This window comes from Dromiciops gliroides, chromosome 5 (genome assembly GCF_019393635.1).
Source record: "Dromiciops gliroides isolate mDroGli1 chromosome 5, mDroGli1.pri, whole genome shotgun sequence".
In the NCBI taxonomy this organism is placed as follows: domain Eukaryota; kingdom Metazoa; phylum Chordata; class Mammalia; order Microbiotheria; family Microbiotheriidae; genus Dromiciops; species Dromiciops gliroides.
The window spans coordinates 65,972,170-65,996,530 of NC_057865.1; the positions used below are offsets into that span (position 1 = coordinate 65,972,170).

A 24,361-nucleotide genomic window follows, 5' to 3' on the forward strand; every position below is an offset into this window, starting at 1 on the left:
TCTATGGCAGGGCAACTAGGTGGCGCAGTGGATAGAGCACTGGCCCTGGAGTCAGGAGTACCTGAGTTCAAATCTGGCCTCAGACTCTTGACATTTACTAGCTGTGTGACCCTGGGCAAGTCACTTAACCCCAACTGCCTCACTAAAAAAAAAAAAAAAATTCCATGGGGCAGCTAGGTGGCACAGTGGATAAAGCACCAGCCCTGGAGTCAGGAGGACCTGAGTTCAAATCCAGCCTCAGACACTTGATACTTACTAGCTGTGTGACCCTGGGCAAGTCACTTAACCCTCATTGCCCTGCCAAAAAAAAAAAAATAATCCATGGTAACATTCTTGAGTCTAATGATGGGTTTCTATTTCTTTTAAACTAGAAAACATAAAACATTGGGGTTTTGTTTTTGGCTCCAAAGCCTTTATTTTGAAAACAATTACATTTATCCCGATAAGATTTCATGTTAAATTAAGCTAGGAGATGAGTTTTGAGTCTGAATTTGACCACTCAGCTCCCATGATAAGGATAAGTGCTCTTAGTTATAACTAACTTCAGATCCAGAACTTCCTGACTTGTGTGAAGGTTCTGCTGATACAGCCTTCCAGGTAGCTTTACAGCCGCTAAGTGGCTATGCTATGTACAGTACATAAAAATATACAGGATATGGAATCTTTACAAATAATACATTTTTTATAAGAACTTCCCTTATGGGGAGGTAAAACCCCAAATACATAAAATTTAGTGTTCATGAGAATTAGATTGTTACTCAGCAGCTTTTGATGATTTCAACGCCCAGTACAGATGCGAGTTGTATTTTGATGAAGTAATAAAATGCAATAATCCAGAAGCAGGGTTGCAGAAATTCCTTACTTTTACTTTTTTCCCTAACTCCCTGCCCCCCCCCAAAAAAAAAACAATAGGAAAAAAGGTGGCAATTATGAAAACTGAACTTGAAAGCTTACTTGGCACCTTTGGTTAGTACCTGAATTCCCCTTAAATCCCCTTAAAAATACCTCAACTCCTGCCCGCTAGTGTCAATTGCAGTGCTGTTCCAAGGATATTGTAGGGGAAGCAGACAGAATGAAAGATTCCGACCTGTTTCTTCCTTGGGGAGATAATGGCCTGCGCTAACAAAGCAATCAATCAGTCAGGATTCAGACATTAAGAGCAAAAGAAAAGCCTAAGATCTTATCCTTGCTGGCTACAAACTAGATGGGGAGATAAAACTTGCATCTTGGCACAAAATGCAGAATACCGTCCTGAATAATTACTGTGTGGTTCAGGCCATAAAAAGAAAGGAAGCTTAGAAATGGCTTTACAGAGGAAGTGGGACTTGGGCCGGTTCCTGAAAGATAGAGTAGGGTGTGGAGAGGTGAGAGGGGATTCAACCCGCTTAGTGGGTGGAGAAAAAAGGAAATAGTATCTCCCCTCAATGAGCTTATATTGTTCATGGAGATGAAGCATGTAAACTGATTAGTAAAAGGAAGGCAATTTGAGGAGGGTAGTAGTGGCCACTACTGACTACAGCCAAAGAAAGGATTCTTAAGAAGACCATCCCCTGAGATGAGCCTCAAAGGAAGCCAGGAACTGAGATCCAGGGGAAGACAGAGCATCCTGCAAGTGTGTGTACAGTTTCTATTTATACACACACACACACACACACACACGTGTGGTGTGCATATACACACTGTACATATATACATACATGTTTATATAGTGGGGAATGCCAAGTTTGGGAACAGCATGTAGGGCAATTTGACTGAAATAGAGATTATAAAAATAGGTTAGAATGGAGCTGGGAAGGGCTTTAAATATCAAGGTGATGAATTTGTTGTGTTGTGTTGTTTTTTTTTTTTCTGGAGTCAAGAGGGAGTTACTGAAAATACCTTTTGGTTTAAAAGAAGTTATTTCCAACCAGCCTCTTTCTTCCCCTCACCCCAACTGAAATCTATCTTGTAACTAAGAAAAACACTTGATTTGAAACACCTGAGAACGATCATATGCGAGAATGCATACGGTGGTCTGCTCTAGTGGTCCTCCAGCTCTCTACAGATGAGAAGGAACATTTCAGTAATCAGCACGAGGCTATCCATAACATGCTCAACAATGACTGACTGACCAAGTAACTTCAGTTTTCTACCTGTTTGTGCTCATTACAACTGTTGTTGCAAAAGCTGAATGTTCCCTACTTCAAGGCAGCATACAATCTAACACAAAGCTGCAAAGAAGTGACTGAGGAAGATGAAGGGGGGAGGAGGAAAAGGGAGGTGCCTGTGAGGGCCAATGAATGATACACTTTTCTTAGAAACTAATGGCACTTGCCTTGCACATAGAGAAGCTATTAAAATCAAAACACCCAGTACAGATGTGTCAATAATTTATTTTTCAGTGAAAGAAAGTAAATTTATATTTCAGGTATGGCATCAACTAAGAAATTGATGGCAAGTTCAAGTATGGTGCTGGATATGACAGTACAAAATTTTAACTTCATTTCTGCTACAGCAAACAGCAAAGTACGAGATACCAACAGAGTCAAACAGGTCTCAGACAACTCTACACATCACAATTTGCATATACTTTAACATTAAAGTCTTCTGTTGGGGTTTTCTATAAAGCCTTATTAGTAAAAAGAGAGAGAGAAAGAGAAAGAGAAACAGAGAGAGAGAGAGAGAGACAGAGAGACAGAGAGAGAAAGAGAGAGAAGAAATAAATAATAGCATCTTTCTCTTGGGGAAGTTTTTATAATGACAGTGATGTGGATCAGAAAAGTGAAGGTCCTTGCTAGCGTGATGGAAAATGGCTTCAAGTCATGACACAGTACCAGGAATGACAGTTCCTCAAACACCAAGAGCTCTCCTATGTGGCTGAATGTCACAGTAAAAGCACATTCTAGTCTACAATGGTGAATCAATAACTGAGACCCAATTCAAAACACTTTATTTCAGAAGCATGAACAAAAATGTGGCCAACGTCTAACTGCAGAAACTCTTGAGTGCTACATATCCAGAGCCAGTAATGAGAGTGTGCCGTAATATGTACATTCTAGGTAAAGAATGTCTAGGAAAAATGAAAATTCACTGCAGTTACTGACTCCCTCATATTCAGTCCCACACTTCTTCTTCTCTAAACAACAAGAAGTATCAGTTTGTCAATCAGGAGTGTATATTTTCCATCCTGATCTTGGATTGTCTTTATATCCAACTTGGCTTTTTAATGCACAGACTTTTAAAAATTTAATGTTCCCTATGCTCTCAATGCTGGCTGACAATCCAGCCTGGGAATTGGGATATGTCTGTTAAGCTACTGCCAAGAGCTACAGTGAGGCTCATAAAGCAATTGTCGTGTTAGGAGGCAAAATACAGAATCAACGGCCTCTTGCTACACGATGTTGGCAAATCCCTCTAGCTGTCTATAAGTCCAAAAAATTCAGATTAAGTTTTAATTAAAGCTGTTTTTAAAATACAGGATTGTGTTCTAAAAGTAAGTGTGCTCAACTGTGTCACTAGCTGACATTATTCAAGTGCAAACCTTTTCAAATTGCCATCACTTTCATTTATTAAAATATTAGGAATGGGCTACCTTCACATATAAATATTTTCTAGGTATGATCCAAAATGAAACAGATCAGAATATATCCTTTTGGGTATTTGGTGTTATTATTTTCAATTAACTATATAATAACAGTACTCTTTTCTCTTCAGATTTATAGTAAGAGGAAAGTCTGGAAGGCTTTCTTAGCAACAACAAAAGAACTAAACGTGCACTAAATTAAGGCTTTATCTGTACACAAAGTGACTTGGAGAAACAGGGCAATTATTTAGACAGTGACATTCTGAAAAGTCCAATACTGCCTCAGTTGTCTGGATTATTCCAGAGAGTGTGGGGTTTTTTGTTTGTTTGGGGTTTTTTTTGGAGGGAAGGTTAGGGAGGTGAGAAAGAGTGCTAAATAACACATATTTTATACAGGTAGCCATGATTTAAAGGACATTTTCATGAGTGTACAAAAAAAGAAAATATTTATCCAGGACTCACATTTCTTTCAAGGGCCATCAGTCAGAGCAGCTTGAGCAGCATCGGACTTGGCATCCCTAAATTAACAAGTTACTAGTTATGTGAGCCTGGAACATCAATAAAAATCTGTAATAAACAGTAATAAAAATTTGACAGAGTATTTACTGATTATTATTATGATTTGAGTAAAATTTGTGTTCTAGCTATCTGTGGTAAGAAACAATATGTGTCGAGTCCAGTGAAATATTTGAGGTTTCTGTTTTTAATATTTTACTTGTTTCACTTGATAAGCCTGAAACAAACGCTGGGAAACCAGGCTATCCAACATGCACTTAAAATACAACAAACTGGTGTCCACCTGTACATGAAGCATGGTCAAATATTTACATGGAATGTTGAGCCTGATTTACAAAACCACCTCTTCAATTTACACTTTCACAAATAATCTATTTTTACGAATAACTATACTGACAAGGAATTTAAAAACCCTACTATCCCTTTTCAACCCTTTCATAAATATATAAAGATTCACTAAATTCTTTTGTATTTAAACAAGACATCTAAATTCTTCTTTACATGTGAACATAAAATAATTCATTTCTTATTTGAATGTCACAAATGTGATGATTTTTGGTTAGCAAGGTCTACTGCACTCTAGCTGCAGGGCAAATTCACTTATGCAGGTAACAGGCATCTTAAAGCTTTTTACTGAGTTCGGCACATCAGTAGTAAGTCAAGAAAAATGAAAAATCACATTTAATCGTGTATAAATACATGATTTGTTCATTTACTGTTATAAAAAATGAAGGCAGTTGAGATGGAGTCTAGTCAATATTAAAAATGGATCTTTGTCTCAACAGCATAATAATAAAAGCTAAAATGTGAAGTTTTCTCATTTAAAAGAATTGGGTTTTTTCAAGTATATGGTAATAAATTGCTTATAATTTTAAATAAATCAGTGCAACACTTATTGAGTGTGTTTGTAACAGTTACCTATACATATATATCTGTTTTTTGAATGTGAAACACTTTCCTATCATTTATTGGAAAAAATTTGTGACCAAATAAATCTACTTTAAAATGACTACAGAAATTTTTGCCGATGATGAAAAATAAGAAGTTATTCTGTTGTTACTTATCTTAAGATAGCACTGAACTTATAAAGTGTTAATGCCATAAGGAAAATTGTGTAAAGTTCCATATATAATATTAAAATAAAAACCTATTTTCCTTTATTAAAGTCTTTGTTATACCACCTACAAACATATGTAAAGTCTGTTCACAGCACGCAAACCCTTCTCAGAATATGTTTTATAGTTCACTGGGCAATTCATTTATGAAAGAGTTTAAATATACACACTGTGAATATATGGTAAAGGTAAAAAAAAAAACCCAAAACCTTAGACTTTAGGGGACAGCAAGAGAATCCATCTTGATAGTTAGACCAGTTAAAACCGTGATGATCTATCCAGAAAAACTGAAGCTGTCCTGCCCGTCTGTCTCAAGGACTGCAATTTAAAGTAATGATATTACCTTCGACTGCTAACATGCAAACTTTATGGCAGTGACCACATCTGAGACTACTGAAGCACTGATCTCCAATATATATTAAAGTCTTTAGTGACTTCTCTTTTAAACAAAAATTTAAACCTCATCGTGGATATATAGCTATATTAAAGACAACCAGATGTTTCAAAGCTTAGCTCAGAATAGAGAATTGGGCAAAACTCCACTTAAATTAAATTTAGATCTTTGCACACCTTCAGTCTGGTAAAGGACTTTAAAGAAGAAAATAATATCAGCATTCAACTTTATCAAAATTGTAACTGAATCAGTGACAGAAATTTAAAAAAACCCTTCCACCAAAATGGCAACTACTTTCTTTTTAAGCATTGACCCTGTTAAAAGATGCCTCTGAAACATTTTCTTTTTTCAGTCTCATGAATGTAACCAGCTCACTGGGACCCAATAGGTGTCGGTCTCCAATTTGTCAAAAGTTGATTTTAGCTCATTGTAAGCCACAGTGAGATCATCATTTACTATAATCTTGTCAAAAAGATGGCCATATTGACTTTCCATTATCTGTGCAGATTTAATCATTTCTTGAAAGTCTTCTTCCTGTAAAAAACATTTTAAAGAATCAATCAATTATATCCCTTCACACTGATATCAAATACAGATATTCTGTAAGTACTGTATCTAGTTCTGAGTTAATATTCATTTCCCCTCACTCCAATAATTAGAATTGTATTCTTTAACTGCAATTTTCAGAAGCCATCACTTTTCATCACATCTGTCTGAACCTCCTAATATACTCCTGCCAACACCCAGATCTTTCCTTTTTTCATCTTTTAAAAACATAATTAGTCACTGATTAATACAGGGACATTTTTGTATCAAAAATACCAGGGGGAAAATGCTTTCAGTTGTTTACTGTAATAATGTTTTGCCCAACTGCATTATATATACTCATTATTAGCAGGGGAATTATGACTAACTTTAAAGAACACTAACTTTACTTTTTTAGAGTTTGGTACATTTTCAAAAGGAAGGTTATTATTGCTTTCCTGTGTCTTCTCATGTCTAATTCAGCAATGGTTTGCACTCACTTTCTGAAACAACAGCAAAAAAAAAAAGTAGCTTTTTATGTGACCCATGATTATATGTCTGTATACCAAATCCCAGTACTATCTTATCATATTTTTAAAGTATGGAAAACCTTTTAAATATAACTAATTTTCAGTGTTCATTTTAGTGCTACATATTATTTTGTAGCAATATTACTGAACCAGGAAATTTGAACATGGGCAGGTTACACATCAAGAACATTAGGTAATGTGAATTATTATCATGAAAACTATTAAACATGGATGCCTGGATTTTTAGAAAAATCATTACTACTAAAAGGAATCTTTAAAATCAGTAGTGGCTTTTTTTGGGGGAGGGGGGGGTAGGGGGTCAAATAGTTTTAAAAAACAAAAAAATATATTTATGAAGTGTAATGATAGCTTTGGCATAGCTTTCCCCAATTTATTTTGTGTATGTTTTTGTTTGGGGTTCAAAAGCAAAGAGCAAACAACGAGTGGTTCTCTAATAGCCACTGCAGAGCCTGCATACGTCCTACTGTCTGTATGGCTATGCTGCTGCTCAGGCCCTCCATTCATCTGTCTGTCTTTCTAATCGCACCCATAGGAAATATGCATAGCACCAGCATTTTTGCACGTGAATGACAAAAGAAATATTTGACTTCTCAGAATTTATCTAAGTTTCTACTTGTGTTGAATCAGTAAAATAGTTGTTGTTTTTCCAAGTACAACTCTGGGATACTCTCATTCATACCATTCTGTTAAACATTTATGTTATTGTGATAAATCTGGTTGGCAATAGCAAGAGAAAGAAAATGGCAGATTGTGGTATTTTTCACTGATTGGTCAAGCAAGTACAAAGAATAGCTTTAATTTTTTTCCCCATTTTCTTGTGATTGAGGTTGGCTTGGAAAGCCTTAATTTGGGGGGCAGCTAGATGGCACAGTGGTTAAAGCACTGGCCTTGGATTCAGGAGGACCTGAGTTCAAATCCGGCCTCAGACACTTGACACTTACTAGCTGTGTGACCCTGGGCAAGTCACTTAACCTCCATTGCCCCACCAAAAAAAAAAAAAGAAAAAAAGTCTTAATTTGTTAAAAGTCATAAAATGTCCTGGGTAATAAAAATATCTAACATTTGCATACTGAGATCCCTGATATACTTGCCAACACAAGTGAATTTTGATTATCTGTAATTCATCTTTCTCAGGGATAGATTTTAGTTTGTACTTTAAAGATGAAAAGGATTAGCAAAGTATAAGCTACTAGCATCTACAGAAGCAAGAAAGAGTCTATACCTAAGGACTATGCTAAATTTTTACAGAACTAAAGTTCTATGATCTGATAACATTATGTTCTTTCCAAAGTTGATCACCATACCATGAGCTCATACAGGGCTGCTCGCATATTTCAGCAGCCTGCTAATATACTTACTGTAAAGGGTTTTGCCGTTCCCTGGTCATCTCGACTTGAAATAATCTTTGCATTTCTTCTTGTCTCTCTCAGACGTTCAATTGATGGAGGCTTTATAAATATAACAAATGGTTTAAATTCTAGTGTTCTTAAATGCTTCACTGTCTGAGAGAAAGAAGAGACTGTGATGAGTTTGCCACATTTCTCAACAGGTAAACATGCACAGCAAAAATGAATACTCTAGGCAAAGAGCTAGTGCTTGAATTCTTTTTCAATTCAAGGTTACTTGTCTTCTAGTGCATCTAATTTGCTGATAAATTTTTTTTGGCTGAAAACCATGAGAGGCCTCTGAAAAGATGGTAGAAAATCCACCTGTTTATGGGGAAAGATCTTAAAGGATGTTCTGATTTGTGCTGAATGCAAACTGCTAAGAGATGCTTTTCAAATGAAATGCTCAAGAAATGTTATTCAGTTAGGAGCTCACTGCTGTAGGGAAAACATGCATCTCAAGTTCTTGAAATTACTTCGGGTATACTTTGTATACCTGTGTATATGTTAAGTGCCCTGAGGACAAAGACTGTTGATGCATCTTTGTCCCTATGCCGCATGCTCTGTGTAGAAGTATTCAGACATTTATGAACTGATTCAGGGTAATTAAGAAAGGAGATTGGGACAAACTCTAACAATCTCAGCAGTATTTCTAAGGAAGCCTAGATATAAAGGGCTCTTTAACAATCGGTTTCAGATGGGCAATGCAGACCCCATTTACAGAACACCCTGTAACCACCTTCCATAGGCATTGATGCTACAGTGTGATTCAATTCAATTTAACAAATACTTCTTGCACACAAAGGAGTTTGTATTCTATTGGACAGATATGACATGCACATAAAAAATACAGGATGTGCACAAAGTAACTGAGAAAGTGCTAGCAACTGCATAGGGGAAGACATCAGCAAGGACCTTGTGTGCAAGGTAGCACCTCAGTTATGCTTTAGAAGAACCAATGGAAGAGGTGAGGAGGGATATTTGACACAGAAGACCACTTGTAGAAAGACAGGGAAGCTGCAGATCAATTGTTTTATAGGGGCAACAACTAACAAACCAGTTTTGTGGAATGGAAATTGTGTGTGAAGGGAGTAATAAGCAATAAAATTTGAATGATAAATAGGAATCAGGCTGTGGAGGGTTTTAAATGCTAGGCTGAGGATTTTGTGTTTTGACCTAGAGAGGAAAGAAAAGCATTTCTTTCTTAGCATGGTGGTGGGAGGGGTGTGACATGGTTTATGTTTTGAGAATATCGATCTGTGGCTTCATGGGAGAAAGACCACAGAGGGGAGAGATGGGCAGCAAGTAGACCTTTAGGAGGCTACTGCAGTAGTGCTGGCAAGAAGTGATAAAAACCTGAACTGGGACAGAGGCTGAGTGGAACGAAGGGGATGGATGGGAGATATTGTAAAAGTAGGGCTGATAAGACTTGGAAACTGACTGGCTAAGGCAGTTAAAGGTGAGGGAAGAGTCAGGATATGAACCTGGGTGACTGGCACAAAGATAATTATCAATTAAAAAGGGGGAATTTTGTAGGAGACAGATACAACCCCCTGCAACAATCCCCTCTTCTCAATTTCCTGATTTCCTTCTTGCAGCTGAAGGCACTGCCATCCTCTCAGTCACCCAGGCTTCTAACCTAGGCACCATCCATGATCCTGCACTCTCTCTGACTTCCCACAGCCAATCTGCTGTTCAGTCCTACTGATTCTACTTTAGTAACATCTCTATACCCCCTCTCTTTGGACACTGCCAACCCCCTCCAGTATGCCCTCCTCATCACAAGCTTGGAGTACTGAAATAGTCTCCCTACCTCGAGAGCTCTCTGCATCATGTCCACTGCTCAGCAAGTAAACTGCATCAAGCCCAATTGACCTGTGCATTCAATAAAATCCCTTGCATCCCTATTTCCTTTGGGATCAAATACAAAATCCTCCATTTGTCTTTTAAAGTCAGTCTGTGGACCCTTCCTGATCCTCCTTAGTGTTAGTTACTTCCCTTTAAAATGCCCTCAAAGTTATCCTGTACAGCTTGTTTTTACACAGTATTTACAGACTGTCTCCCCCATTCCTTGAGGGTAGAAGCTGCTTAGCCTCTTCCTCTGTAGTCCCAGCACTTAGCCTAGTACCCAGCATATGGTTTAATTAAACACTTGTTCATTTGTCTAGTTGAAGTTAAAAAGAGAGATTAAGGATAGAGATAGAATTTCTGAGTAGAGTCTTGTGCATAGAGATGGAGCCAAAAGACTCACTGAGGCAGAAAGTACATAATAAGAGGTCACATATCAGGGTCCTCAGCAAGCAAAAGGAGGGAAAGAGTCTAACATGGAGCAATCAGACAGATAGAGAGAGAACCACAATAGGCTGATATAAATGGAAATAATGAGCACTTTAATTTCCTCAAAGATAACTGCTATGAATTTTCAAGAGAAAAAAATATTTTCACTCTTTAAATTTCAACATTTACCAACCAGAGTGGTCCATGAAAAAACTTACAAACATAACTAGCTAGACATTGAAGAATTAGACCAATATGACTATTTTCCTTTAAAAATCTACTGATGCAAAGTTCTTTACTGTAGGCACCAGTACATCCTGATAGAATGCAAGCTCCTTGAAAGTTTCGTTGTATTCCTGCACAGTGTACCATGTCTGCTGAAGATTTAATATTTTAGCCCATGGACAATAGCCACTAAATAAACGCCTGTTCATTGACTGATTCAACAAAAAGTCAAAATAAGATTTCTCAGCTAAATGTAAAAACGTTATAGAATTTCCTTACAGCACGAAAAACAAATAGCAAGCAGAGAAGACTGTGAATTCAACAGAAAAAAGCTTTCATTTACCATACCATTTATAGAATTTAAAATGGCTAATACATGAAAAATCGACAGACTTTTAAACACTGATTTAGAGTGTTAGCAAGCGTCATAGAAGTCAACAAAAATCGACCAAAGTAATGAGATTCTGAAAGCAGATTTTAGAAAATGGTGAAACTTTCAAAGAAACTTATTTTTTAAATTAAAGGTTTCTCAATTTGTTTTTAAATGTCTCTTTCATCTCAGAAAGGCTCTAAATGGCCATGAAGAGTGTGGAATACAAATTGAGCTGATACTATTCATCTCTATTGGAGTTTTCTCCTGGAAAGTAATCAATTACTTGATACCAAAGTACACTGACAAGTGTTTTGCTTACTTACATGAGGCTGAACATCCAACAAACAAACCTTGTTTTTGGCCAGAACAGACCGAACAGAGTCTATACTTGTGCCATAGTAGTTGTTTTTATATTCCCCATACTCAATAAACCTGTAGAAAATCAGAGGCAGAGTTCTATCAGGTTTGTTCTCAATTTTTCAAAAGAAATTATACTCTGTAAGAGATAATTCATATGTAAAAGATATTTTTTGCTTAACATATGTGATTTTTACCATGTTTTATAAAAAGAAACACTGCCAAGTACTTCAACATGTCAATTTAGGGAAAAAAATCTTCTATTTTACATTTTCAAATCAGTAACACCTGCTTGTATTACAGTTAAACAGAAAAAAGTACTTTGGTCCAACAGCACACTAATGTTTTCCATCACCTCCTTTTCTGAACTAATGCAATGCAATAAAACAGTGGATAAGCTAAACAATAGAAACTACTGAAATTTCATTGCATGCTCCAGAATATCCAAACTCAGCTTTAGAAGTAAAGGAGGAACTAGGATGGTGGTTAATGGAACTGGGGCAGCTGATTATATGCTATAAAAATACAAACAGTTTGCCAAAGAGAAAGGAACATTTTGAAGTTTCAATAAAATCCCACAATCCTGTTTTAAAACACACATTGCTCCCTGAAATATTTAGGGTCAAATAGTAAAATTGGGAAAAAATATTTAAGCAAATGGTGCTACCACAATAATAGTTACTGTAACTTAAATCTTTGAAGAGTGGAGAGGGCAAGAGAAGAAGGGGGGAAGTGAGGTTGCAGGATTTTCATGTAGGTCATGAATTTAATGAGAACAGGAAATGTCTGTTCAGAACGCAGATATCCTAGTATAAATTTTAAACGCACTATTGTAAAGGGATGCTATCAAAAATAAATATTAAATTAGTAGCAAGAAATATAAGTATTAACCTCCTCTAAAACTCTGTATGCTTTTAGTTTTTTAAAAATGCATTAAAGAAAAGTGTAACATTGCTAGATATTTTGGGGGTACGGGTTTTCATTTTTCTTTTCAGACTATGAAAAATCACTTATTAAAATGATACTTTTTTTTGGGATTTCAGATGTTTTGAAAGTTGAAATGAATTCTAAAGAGAAAAAAAGAGACTCGGCTACCACACATGACAAATAGCAATATTAGCAATTACTTTTAGACTTCTAAAAGGTTTTCTACATACTTGTTATTTTGTACATCTGTCTCAAACAAATGCTTGGAAATGAAAATATATTCAACACCATCACTTTCTTGGCTTCTTCTTGCTCTGGTTGTGTCTGTGATTTAATTAAAAATAGTTTTAGATAAGTTCCATGTTACCTACCATCATTATACACATACACATATGCTGAAAATTGGCTATTGTCCTTAAACAACAAATCTACAAGCAAGAAATGGCAGCATCACAAATAAAAAAGAACAGTATATTTTAAAATATAGTAAAGTTTCAGTCATTCAGATGCCATTACACTGGTATTTGATAACTAAAATATGGATTTATGAGTCATTTGTGTAGGGATCATTTTTAGATTTAAGGGAGTAAAGAAAATCACTATGGAATAAAGATTGTACAGAAAGAGAAGTCACAGGCCAAGGCTGTTGGGGCAAGTAGGATCTAGCTTGTGGTGCTAGAGCTAAAAGGGACCTCAGAGGTCATCTAGACCCACCCACTTTTTTCAGAGTCAAGGAAACCAAGGCATAGAGAGGTTAAAAGATTTGTACATGGTCATACAAGTAGTAAGTAATAGAACTGGGATTTGAACCCAGGCATTTTGATTCCTGAGCTAGTGTTCTTCCCACTGTATGAGGCTGTCCTCAAATCACACAACGATCCATTCCTATTCCCTAAAGCAAGTCACAGACCTTATGTTATATAGACTTAAAGATAAGATTTCATTAAAAAAAAAGAATGCTAAAATAGTTCAATAATTAAGACTATCCTTTCAATTAATTTGTGTTAGCAAATTTTACTACATGAAAGAAATATGTGAAACTAACCTATAATTGGGCACCTCAAGGAAGGTGAATTCTGTGTTTATATTTGTAAGTAAAAACTAAAAAAAATCATGATTTATATGCAGATATATCATAATAAAGGCAGTTACCAGCTCAGTAACAATTTTTAAAACAATGCAGACATTATGTCTTAACTTAAGAGTGTAAGAGTGTATGTGAAAATGGTAATGTTATTTTAACAGCAACTTTGCTACACCTATGCAAACATATTTCTACTACCAGTTTGGCTAACTTTAGACAACTTGAATTCTCAAGTCCTGACATCATTTTGTACATTATGCAATTTTGTTTCTGTCTAAAAAACAAGTTCCACAGAGATTTCTTTGAATATATTTTTTAATAGTAAGGAACTCAGTGAGGCCACATTCCATCTCAAGATCCTGTGATCTTATGATCACTATTCAAAAATTCAGGTCTGGCAAGCAGTTGTCTAGAGGAGCTGCCCAGAAGTTGAGATCTTATTCAGCAATGCACTTAACTAACTCAGGGCATGTATTTTGGGCATAAGTTGTCATAGTGGCAAAGAAGCATTATTCAGTTTGGTGATATGACTTAATTCAACAAATATTTACTGGTTATATAATTATACACTCTCTACTAAAGTCCTAACCCAATGCCTTATGGTGGTATGGAAGTACCCCAGGGTTTCTGAAGCTAGATCAGTAAAGTATAAACTGTGGCAATTCCTTCCAAGAAAGAAAAGCGGTAAGAGGCCACTGTTTGTTTGAAAACTAGTCCAGCTAAGTTTGGAGAGAATCACCATCAGATTAATGGCAGGATTATAGAATTTTTTGGAGGGGCAACTAGGTGGCACAGTGGATAAAGCATCGGCCCTGGATTCAGGAGGACCTGAGTTCAAATCCAGATTCATATACTTGACACTAGCTGTGTGACCCTGGGCAAGTAGTTTAACCCTTATTGCCCCAACCAAAAAAAAAAAAAAAGCTAAAAGAATTTTTTGGCTTCAGAAACTCTATTACAGCACTTCTATGCAGGGAATGGCCACATAAACAAAATCAAAGATCTTTGAAACCATTATGACCAAGGATCTGAGTTTATAACTTAGCTAATGAGATAAGATATAACCAAAAAAATGCAACAACTTAATATATGATCGGTCAATTGGGTGGTGAAAACAAGTGCTGTGGTGAGATAAGAATGAATCCTCTAAAAGAAAAATCTATGAAAATGATGTTCTCTTGCTTAAAAAATAGTTTTCATAAATCTTCCCCAAATATTCTTGCTAATTAGCCATTTTTAACCCTCTGAGCATAAAAAGAATCCTGGTACTTTGGTGACCAGACCTGTTTTCTTCTTCTGGGGAGGGGCATACGGGAGAATAGCAGGTTGGTGATTGTTTCTATGTAAGCTACTCCCGTTGTGGAAAGGGCCTCTCTACTGAGGTCTGTTACTTATGGCATTTGAGAACTGTCCAGGGCACTGAGAAGCAGTGTGACTGGCCCATGGTCACAGCCCCTGTGTATTCTAGGCAGGCCTTCAAATCAAGTCTTCCTGACTCCAACACCAGCTCTCTACACATTTTGCCAGGTTACCACAACCTCATTCTGTTTGTCTTACCAAGTGGAAAATTCAAAGCCCATAATTCTTAATGAGAGACACAGAAGCTAGTTAATAAGAGATGATAAGGAAAAAGAGTCCATTGGCTTCAGAAGTGAAGAGGAAATACAATAAAATCTAGGAATTGGGTGAAAGCAAAGCCATTGATTTGTTTTTTGTTTTGCTTTGTGGGGCAATGAGGGGTAAGTGACTTCCACAGGGCCACACAGCTAATAAATGCCAAGTGTTTGAGGCCAGATTTGAACTCAGGTCCTCCTGAATCCAGGGCCGGTGCTTTATCCACTGAGCCACTGAGCTGCCCCCAAAGCCATTGATTTGGAAAAGAATGGAGTTTGGGAGGGCAGTAGAGAAAAATGTACAGAGTATAACTAGGCTTAGAAACTGCAATTGCTGGAGAGAAGATAAAGCAAAGTGTCAAGTAGTAAATGAGATCAAAACTGTCCCTCTTGTTCATGGCTGATGCACAAAAGCTCCATGGGCAAGGGCTCTGTGTCAGGAACCTAACATGGGTTTGTAGGAGGAAGATGTATCAGACAGATATTGATGCATATAAGGTAGAATTCATTTTCATATCATTAGGTCACAGATACAATCTTCACATAACTGAAATGTTTGGGAGAGCAGAAATGGTCCATTGGATTTGGTGTTAAAAAATCTTAGTTTTGAGTCATGGAAACCAAATGTACATTTTTATATACAATGTATTAAACACAATTATAGTTTACGTTTGAATGCTGTTTTAGGAATGGCAGGGCAGCTTACAAAATGTTTACCAAATTGAATTGATCCTCACAAGAATTCTGTGATTTAGGCAGAGAATGAGGGGGATCATTCTTACTATTTTGTAGATATGGAAACTTAAACTCAGTGAAGCTAACAGTCACTCAGCTTTATCCACTGTGCCACTTAGCTGCCCCCTCTTCATTTTCTTTTTTTTTTTTTTTGCAGGGCAATGAGGGTTAAGTGACTTGCCCAGGGTCACACAGCTAGTAAGTGTCAAGTGTCTGAGGCCGGATTTGAACTCAGGTACTCCTGAATCCAGGGCCGGTGCTTTACCACTGCGCCACCTAGCTGCCCCCTCTTCATTTCCCTTTGATGCCAATCCTAAAGCAGAAAAATAGATTAAAGACAAGGCAAGCACAAGGCAAACACTCCCAATTGCACATTTCTGTTTATTGAACCATGACTTCATCTAACTTGATTTGTTTTGTTTTGGTTTTTTTTAGTGAGGCAATTGGGGTTAAGTGACTTGCCCAAGGTCACACAGCTAGTGTTAGGTGTCTGAGGCCGGATTTGAACTCAGGTATTCCTGACTCCACGGCCGGTGCTCTATCCACTGCGCCACCTAGCTGCCCCTCATCTAACTTGAGAGAAAAATTCTTTGCTTTTTAAGTTATAGATAGTTCTAAAGACAATTAAAACAGAAATTTGATACAGCAGATTCAATCTACTAATAAGAGTATACATCTTTGCTTAATTATAACCTTTTTTGGTGGGGCAGTGAGGGTTAAGTGACTGGCCCAGGGTCACACAGCTAGTAAGTATCTGGGGCTGGATTTGAACTCAGGTCCTCCTGAATCGAGGGCCAGTGCTTTATCCACTGTGCCACCTAGCTTCCCCTTAATTATAACTTTTGATGCTCTTTTCATTGTGTGTGGAAATCATGACACTAAATTCTGCATTAATATAATCAAAGCTATAGTTTAATCTCTAACTGATGATTAATGTATTTGAAAAATAACAATTATTATTCACATCTCCCAAAGACATTCTGGGAGAACTGTAGCCTTCCAAACTAAAATGTAACCAAAATATTTTATAGGATCAGAAAAATCAGTTCCTAGGTAAGAAAGTATTTGCTCAAGATCCAAGCTTTTGGGACAAGAACTCACTATTTGACAAAAAGTGCAGGCAACACTGGAAAGCAGTTTGGTAGAAACTAGGTATAGACCAACATCTCACATAGCATACTAAGATAAAGGTCAAAATGGGAACATGATTTAGACATAAAGGGTGATACCACAAGCAAAATAGGAGATCATGGAATACTCTGCCTGTCAGATATACAGATAAGGGGAAAATTTATGAACAAACAAGAGATAGCACTATGAGATATAAAATGGATAATTTTGATTATATTAATTTTAAAAGCTTTTGCACAAACAAAACCAATGTAGGCAATATTAGGAAAAAAAAAAAGAAAGCTGGGGAAATTTTTTTTTACAAGTGTCTCTGGTAAAGGCCTATTTCTCAAATATATATGGAACTGAGTCAAATTTATAAGAATACAAGTCATTTCCCAATTGATAAATGGTCAAAGCATTTGAACAGGCATTTTTCAGACAAAGTAATCAAAGCTATCTATAGTAATATGAAAAAAAAATTATCTAAATCACTATTGATTAGAGAAATGCAAATTAAAACAACCTTGAAGTACCACTTCACATCTATCAGATCGGCAAACATGAAAGAAAAGGAAAATGATAAATGTTGGAAGGGATGTGGAAAAATAGAGACACTAATACATTATAGGTGGAGTTGTGAACTGATTCAACCACTCTGGAGAGCAATTATTTGGAACTATGCCTAAAGGACTATAACACTATGCATACCCTTTGACCCAACAATACCACTACTAGGTCAGTACTCCAAAGAGATCAAAGAAAAAGGTCCCATATTTACAAAAATATTTATCGCAGCTCTTTTAGAGGAGGTAAAAAATTGGAAATTGGGGGATACCCATCAAATGGGGAATGGCTGAACAAGTTGTGGCATATGATTGTGATGGAATAATATTGTGCTAAAAATGATGAATAGTGCTTTCAGAAAAACATGGGAAGACTCATACGAATTGATGCAAAATGAAATGAGCAGAGCCAGGAGAACACTACACAGGAAGAGCAATATTGTGCAATTATCAAAGTGAAAGACTTAGCTATTCTCAGCAATATAATGATCCAAGACAATTCTGAAGGACTTATGATGAAAAATGCTCTCCACCTTCTGAGAAAGAATTGATGGAATATGAATGAAGATCAAAATATACTTTTTAAAGCTAACTTTTATTTGGGGGGGGGTCTGTTTCCTTTCATGACATGGCTAATATGGAAATGTTTTGCATGACTGAACATATATAATCTATATCAAATTCCTTGCCTTCTCAAGGAGGGGAGATGGGAGGGAGGGAAGGAAGGAAGGAAAGAAGGAGGGAAAGAATTTAGAACTTAAAATTTTTTTTTAAAATGGTAAGAATTGTTTTTACATGCAATTGGAAAAAAATTTCAAAAAAAAAACCACACCCCAAAGTATACACTCCTAAATTGACAATTCTTAAAAGGGTATAAATTAATATCCATTCATTGATATAAATCACCCTTAAGCTGGGGTAAAATCTATTTCACTGGACCTATGATCTTGTTGATGGGGATGTTCCCTCCTTCCCATATCCTTTGGTAACTCCTCCACCAGGGATCCATACAGAGCACTGGGGAGCCCTTCTCTAGATTACAGGTTATTAACCTGGAGGTCATTACCTTGTTTTTAGGAAAAAAACGTTTTGATAACTTTACTTCAAAATAACTGTTTTCCTTTATAATCCTGTATATTTTATTTATTTTAAAACCATTAATCTTAGAAGAGATCCACTGGTTATATCAAACTGCCAAATGGGTCTGTGACACATTTTGAAAGCTTAAGAACGTTTTTTGACTCTGACAAGGAGAGAAGGTTGGATTGCATTTAAACAGTGTTTATAATATCCCCCAAAGATCTCAACAGGCTATAATGACAAGTCAAATGTTGCAAAGTGGAATTTAATAAAAATAAATGTAAAGGTTGACACCTGGTTTCAAGAAAAATCAATTTGAGAAGTGCAGGATAGGGGATGAATGGTTATAGCAAAACTTCTGTGAAAAAGATACAGTTATTTTAGTGGACTGCAAGATCAATATGATTTAATAGAGTGGCATGATAGTCTCCCCCCCAGCCCACACACAAACCAACACTTTTCTAAGGTTCATTAAGAGAAGCAATAACCAGATTCCTATACTGTTATACAGATGACATCAAGACCAGTGGTATCAAACTTAAGTAGAAATGGGAGCCACTAAACCGTACAAAAGAATCCCTGTAGGTTACATATTGCTGTAGAAAACCGCATATTAACATTGTGTTCTATGTTCTATTACATTTTTACTTTGCTAAATATTTCCCAAGTACATTTTTTTTTTTGGGTGAGGCAATTGAGGTTAAGTGACTTGCCCAGGGTCACACAGCTAGTAAGTATCTGAGGCCAGATTTGAACTCAAGTACTCCTGACTTCAGGGTGGTGCTCTATCTACTGCACCACCTAGCTGCCCCAAGAGGAGTCTTAAGGAGTTTAAAAGGCAATCGTGTGAAAGACAGATTAGAAAGGCAGGATTAGGGCCTAACAATGGGTGAGATGGATGGAGAAGATGCCCACCACCTCCTGAGAGAGGTGATAGATTGATGGATTCAGAGTACAGATGGATAACATTTATTTTTTTGGATACAGCCAATGTGGGGATTTGTTTTTCTTGATTCTTCATGTTTGTCACAAGGGCTGCATTTTTCTTTCTCAATAGGGGTGGGTATAGAGATAGGAAAGGAGAAGGCAGGTTTTACAAAATGAAAATAATAAAATTTAATTAAAGGAAAAAGAAAAGAAATGATAGAGAAACATGAGCTTTATGTAAGGGTTAGAGCTGTCCCAAAATAGCTGGGGCTGTCCTGGGAGGTAGGGCTTTTCCCTTCACTAGAGCTCTTCAAGAAGAGGGCTCTGTTATCACTTGCTAGAGGATGTTATGGAATGGATTCTTGCTTAGGTATAGGCAGGACCAAAAGACCTTTAAACTCCCTTCCAACATTTAGATTCTGTGACTTTATGATTTCTCTCAAAGAAGAGCTAATTATTACAACAACTTCATGAGGTAAGCAATCATATCTTCCAAGATAGAGTTCAAACTTAAAGACTTTCAACTCCTACAGAAATTATGTAATGCATAAAGAAAAAATAAATGGATGGGCTAATTGAGTATCCGCAATAAATTTGTCTTATGACTTTCAGAAACTCAAAAAATATAGATTCACTGCTTCAGAGGGAAGTAGGAGCCCTATATGGGCTAAGATACTATCAACAAAAGTTCACCCTCAGCTATTTCCTAAGTTCACTAATTTTCCAACACCTGGGTTTTCCCTTGGCAACAACTAAGCTATTAGAGAAGGAGAAAATACATGTATAACAACTTTTCAGACCAATCCTACTATTGCCTTATTTCTAATCAGCTGTATAGTAGAAAAACTGATTGACTGTAAGAAAATCAAAGAGAGGAAAGTATTTATAATTGCCCCGGTCCACATTTTCTTTCACCTTCCTGTAATGTCAGCTGCCCTGTAACTAACAGCTAAAAAAAGATTGGAAACAATTGTTTGGAAAAAAGTAGTAACAGAATAACTTCGGGTAAAAAAGAACCAGAATCTTGAAATAAATATGAACTCTTCCACAATAAGAGAACATTGCTAATGGCAATATATAAACAGAATTTTTTATTATTGGTAGTACTGAAACTACTTGAGAAAGCCAACATTTCAATTTAGCTTTTTAGACAGTTTTCTTAACATCAACATATTAAGTAGTCAAATGACATTTATTCTGGAGATAGAAATGCTTCTAACATCACATTTCATTTGTAAGAATGCCTGTGAAAATAACATGGTTGTTATAAAAAAATAGATGTAAAAGTGTGCTGAAAAGAGTCAATGGCTACAAAAATCCAATTTAACTTACTAGCTGTATGACCCTGGGCAAGTCACTTAACCCTAATTGCCTCAAAAAAGAAAAGTCTGCCCAGCAAAAATCCAGTTTAGTACCATTCACCAGTTTGTTAAAGAAATATTTGACAGGTGTGTGTGTGTATGTGTGTGTGTGTGTGTGTGTATACATATACTTACATACCTATATACTTACATACCTACACACACACACACACACACACACACACACACACACACACACATACATATAAAGTCCTTTTACTCTCTCTGGAGATTTTAGTCTTAAAAATAGAAACCTGGTGAAAAACCCTGAAAAATTTTGGATTTTGCCCTAGGAAATGATTTGAAAGAAGATTGTGTTTAGAAGAAAATTAGATTTAGTATATGAGTCTGAAATGTTAGTGTAATTAAAGAAGCTAGGAAAATAGGACTTTTAAGGGTCTGTTATGGAGAATATTACTTACGAGGCACTGTCACACCATAATGTTGTGTATCACTAATCAGCAACTTTCGTTTTAGTTCATTTAATCCTACTCCCACGGGTCCTGAAGAACAACAATAATAATAATACAATCAGTCAAAGCACCAAATAAAAATAATTTCTTAGATAAATACTAGCCTAAAGGAACATGATAAATCAAACGGAGAAAAAAATATCCAATTATTTTTGCTGGTTAAAAACAACAATTATTTAACTTCTACTCCCTCAAAACAAATTGCTTGAAATATTTAGGTTTCAAATTCACAAAGCTCAGTTGGGTCACAATACATTCTCAAATGAATACCTATGAAAGCTCTGAAAATATTTACACAATTAATTTGCTGTTAATAGTTCAAATTTTAAAAAAAATAATTAAACAATAAGCCAAAGGAAGAACTATGAATTTTCAGTTAATGGTCCTATATACTTTAAATCACTAATCACATATGGAGAGTCTCTCCCCTTCAGGGACCTAGAGATATTTATGTAGCTTAGGGCACTTGTCAGGCCTTTCAATCAATCAACAAATACTTGATTACTAACTTATTCTCATAGGAAAAAATCCACAGTTAGAGATACGAAAGGAGTGTCTTTTTAGGCACGGGAAATGCTCTATACAAATAGGAAAGTATATCTTGTTGTCCAGTTTGGTAGCAACACAGGTAAGGAGAATGGTGAAAAATATGGGTGGAAAGGTAGGTAGGCAGGCACCAGATTGCAAAAGTCCTTAAATGACAGCCTAAGTAATTTGTATTTTGTTTTCTAGGCAACAGGGAGTCACTAGAGGTTTTGAACTGGTGAGAGACATGGTCACACTTGCACATTAATAGCTCATGTTTATAGAATACCTTCTGGTTTACAAAGAATCTTACATATCATCTCATTTGATATTAGTAATACCACTTTACATATGAGAAAGTCGACAGTAAAAGAGGTGATTTGGCCACTTATTAAGTGTTAGAACCAGAACTCCAACTCAATCCAATAAATGCCCCCCATTCTATCATATTATATAGCTGTACAAAGGATGGATTTGAGAGGGAGAGGTTAGAATCAGGGGATTATTTAGGAAGTAATTTATAATAGATAGAAAGGAGGCAACAAACACAGTATACTTTTTTTTTTTAATTTTTTTTATTTTAGTGAGGCAATTGGGGTTAAGCGACTTGCCCAGGGTCACACAGCCAGTAAGTGTCAAGTGTCTGAGGCCGGATTTGAACTCAGGTACTCCTGACTCCAGGGCCGGAGCTCTATCCACTGCTCCACCTAGCTGCCCCACAGTATACTTTCAAAAAGAATTTTAATAAACATTTTTACTTGAAGTTTTGAGTTCCAAATTCTATCCTCGCTCCTCTCCCCCCTCCATGAGGCAGTAAGTATTCAGAGATAGGTTATACATGTGCAATTATGTAAAACATTATCCTATTAGTCATTATGTATAAGGCAACTCAAATGAAAAGAAAAAATGAAAGAAAGTAAAAAATAGCATAATTCAGTCTGTGTTCAATCAGCATCAGCACTCTCTTTGGAGGTGGAGAGTCTGCTTTCACATTAACCCTTTGGGATTGTCTTGGATCACTGTGATGCTGAGAATAAGTGAGTCATTCACGGTTCCTAATCAAACAACATTGCTGTCACTGTGCACAACATTCTCCTGGTTTTGCTCACTTCACTATACACCAGTTCATCCAGGTTTTTCTGAAATCATCCGGCTTGTCATTTCTAACAGCATACTAATATTTCATTATAATTGTATACCACAGCTTATTTGGCCATTCCCCAGTTGATGGGCATTCCTTTGATTTCCAATTCTTAGCCACCACAAAAAGAGCTGCTATAAATATTTTTGTACAAACAGGTCTTTTTCTCTTTTGGGGGATGTCTTTGTGATATAAACTCAGCAGTGGCATTTTTGGAACAATGGATATGCACAGTTTGGTAGTCCTTTGGACATAGTTCCAAATTGCTCTCCAGAATGGTTGGATCAGTTCACAATTCCAGCAAAGGATTAGCAACCCAGTTTTCACACATTCCTTCCAACTTCTAATGTTTTCCCTTTGTGGGGACCAATTTTTAATTGGGGAGTGCTAGCTAAGTGGCTCGCCGCAATATTGGGGCAAGGAAGGAGCCTGGCAGCCTCCCTCAAAACAGAACAAGATTTATTTTAACAAGAACGAACTTAAAAAAAACAAAAACACAAACAAGATCAGTAGGATCAAGGGAAAGGAAATAAAAATAGGGAAAGAGAAATTATAATACCTGAAAAAATACCACCGCCCAGGAATCAGCTGAAAATATGCAGCAGAATGCCTGTCGCTTTCCAGCTTCCACCTAGAATGCCCAATTCTCCTCCCCCAAACCTAGAAACACCCCACACAGTCCCAGCCAATGGGATGGCCGCTCTGACAGTCACATGACTGCCCTTACTAGGCTTCCAATCATTATAATTTTGCCAGGCCCATGGTCGGAGAGTATTGATGACCTGAGGTGCCAGAGCCCTGGTAAAGGCTACAACCAGTGGGTGGAGCACCATGTGGTTTTCAGAGCCCCAGGCCAGTGCACACTGAGGCATAAAAACCTCAAATAACAATTAATTCTTTACACTTTTTTGTTATACTAGCCACTCTGATAGCTATGAGATGGTACCTCAGAGTTGTTTTAATACACATTTCTCTGATCCATAGTGATTTAGAGTATTTTTTTCATGTAACTATAGATAGCTTTGATTTCCTTGTCTGAAAATTGCCTGTTCATATCCTTTGACCATTTATCAACTGGGGAATGACTTGTATTTTTATAAATGACTCAGTTCTCTATATATTTGAGAAATGAGGCCTTTATCAGAGATACTTGTTGCAAAAATTCTTTCCAAATTTTCTGCTTTCCTTATAATTTTGGTTGCATTGGTTTTGTTTGTGCAAAAGTTTTTAAATTTTATGTAATCAAAATCATCTATTTTACATTTTGTAGTGCTTTCTATATCTTCTTTGGTCATAAATTCTTCTTCTGTCTATAAATTTGACAGATAAACCATTACCTGTTCTCTTAATTTGCTTATTGTATCACCCTTTATGAGAAACAGTATACTTTTAAAAAGCACTTACTACAGTCCCCTAACATCACATTTCATTTGTAAGAATCCCTGTGAAAATAATATGGCTATTATAAAAAAAATAGATGAATTTGAACCTGAGTTAAAATTCCTGTTTAGGTACTTAATAGAATCTTGGGCAAGTCAA

At 36.4% G+C, this 24,361-nt stretch overlaps 1 protein-coding gene across 5 annotated transcripts in view; it reads right to left on the bottom strand.

The window, feature by feature from the left end:
- Positions 1-2,356: 2,356 nt before the first annotated feature.
- Positions 2,357-24,361, bottom strand: part of MPP7 (MAGUK p55 scaffold protein 7) — a 229,527-nt gene continuing 207,522 nt past the window's right edge. For all 5 annotated transcript variants that reach the window (XM_043967389.1, XM_043967388.1, XM_043967387.1 and 2 more), the window contains 5 exons: positions 21,106-21,186; positions 12,438-12,531; positions 11,247-11,355; positions 8,022-8,165; positions 2,357-6,121 (listed from right to left, as the gene is read on the bottom strand). In XM_043967389.1, the coding sequence (XP_043823324.1) occupies positions 5,942-6,121; positions 8,022-8,165; positions 11,247-11,355; positions 12,438-12,531; positions 21,106-21,186 (608 nt within the window). In that variant the 3' untranslated portion in view covers positions 2,357-5,941. The remainder of the gene's footprint in view (positions 6,122-8,021; positions 8,166-11,246; positions 11,356-12,437; positions 12,532-21,105; positions 21,187-24,361) is intronic.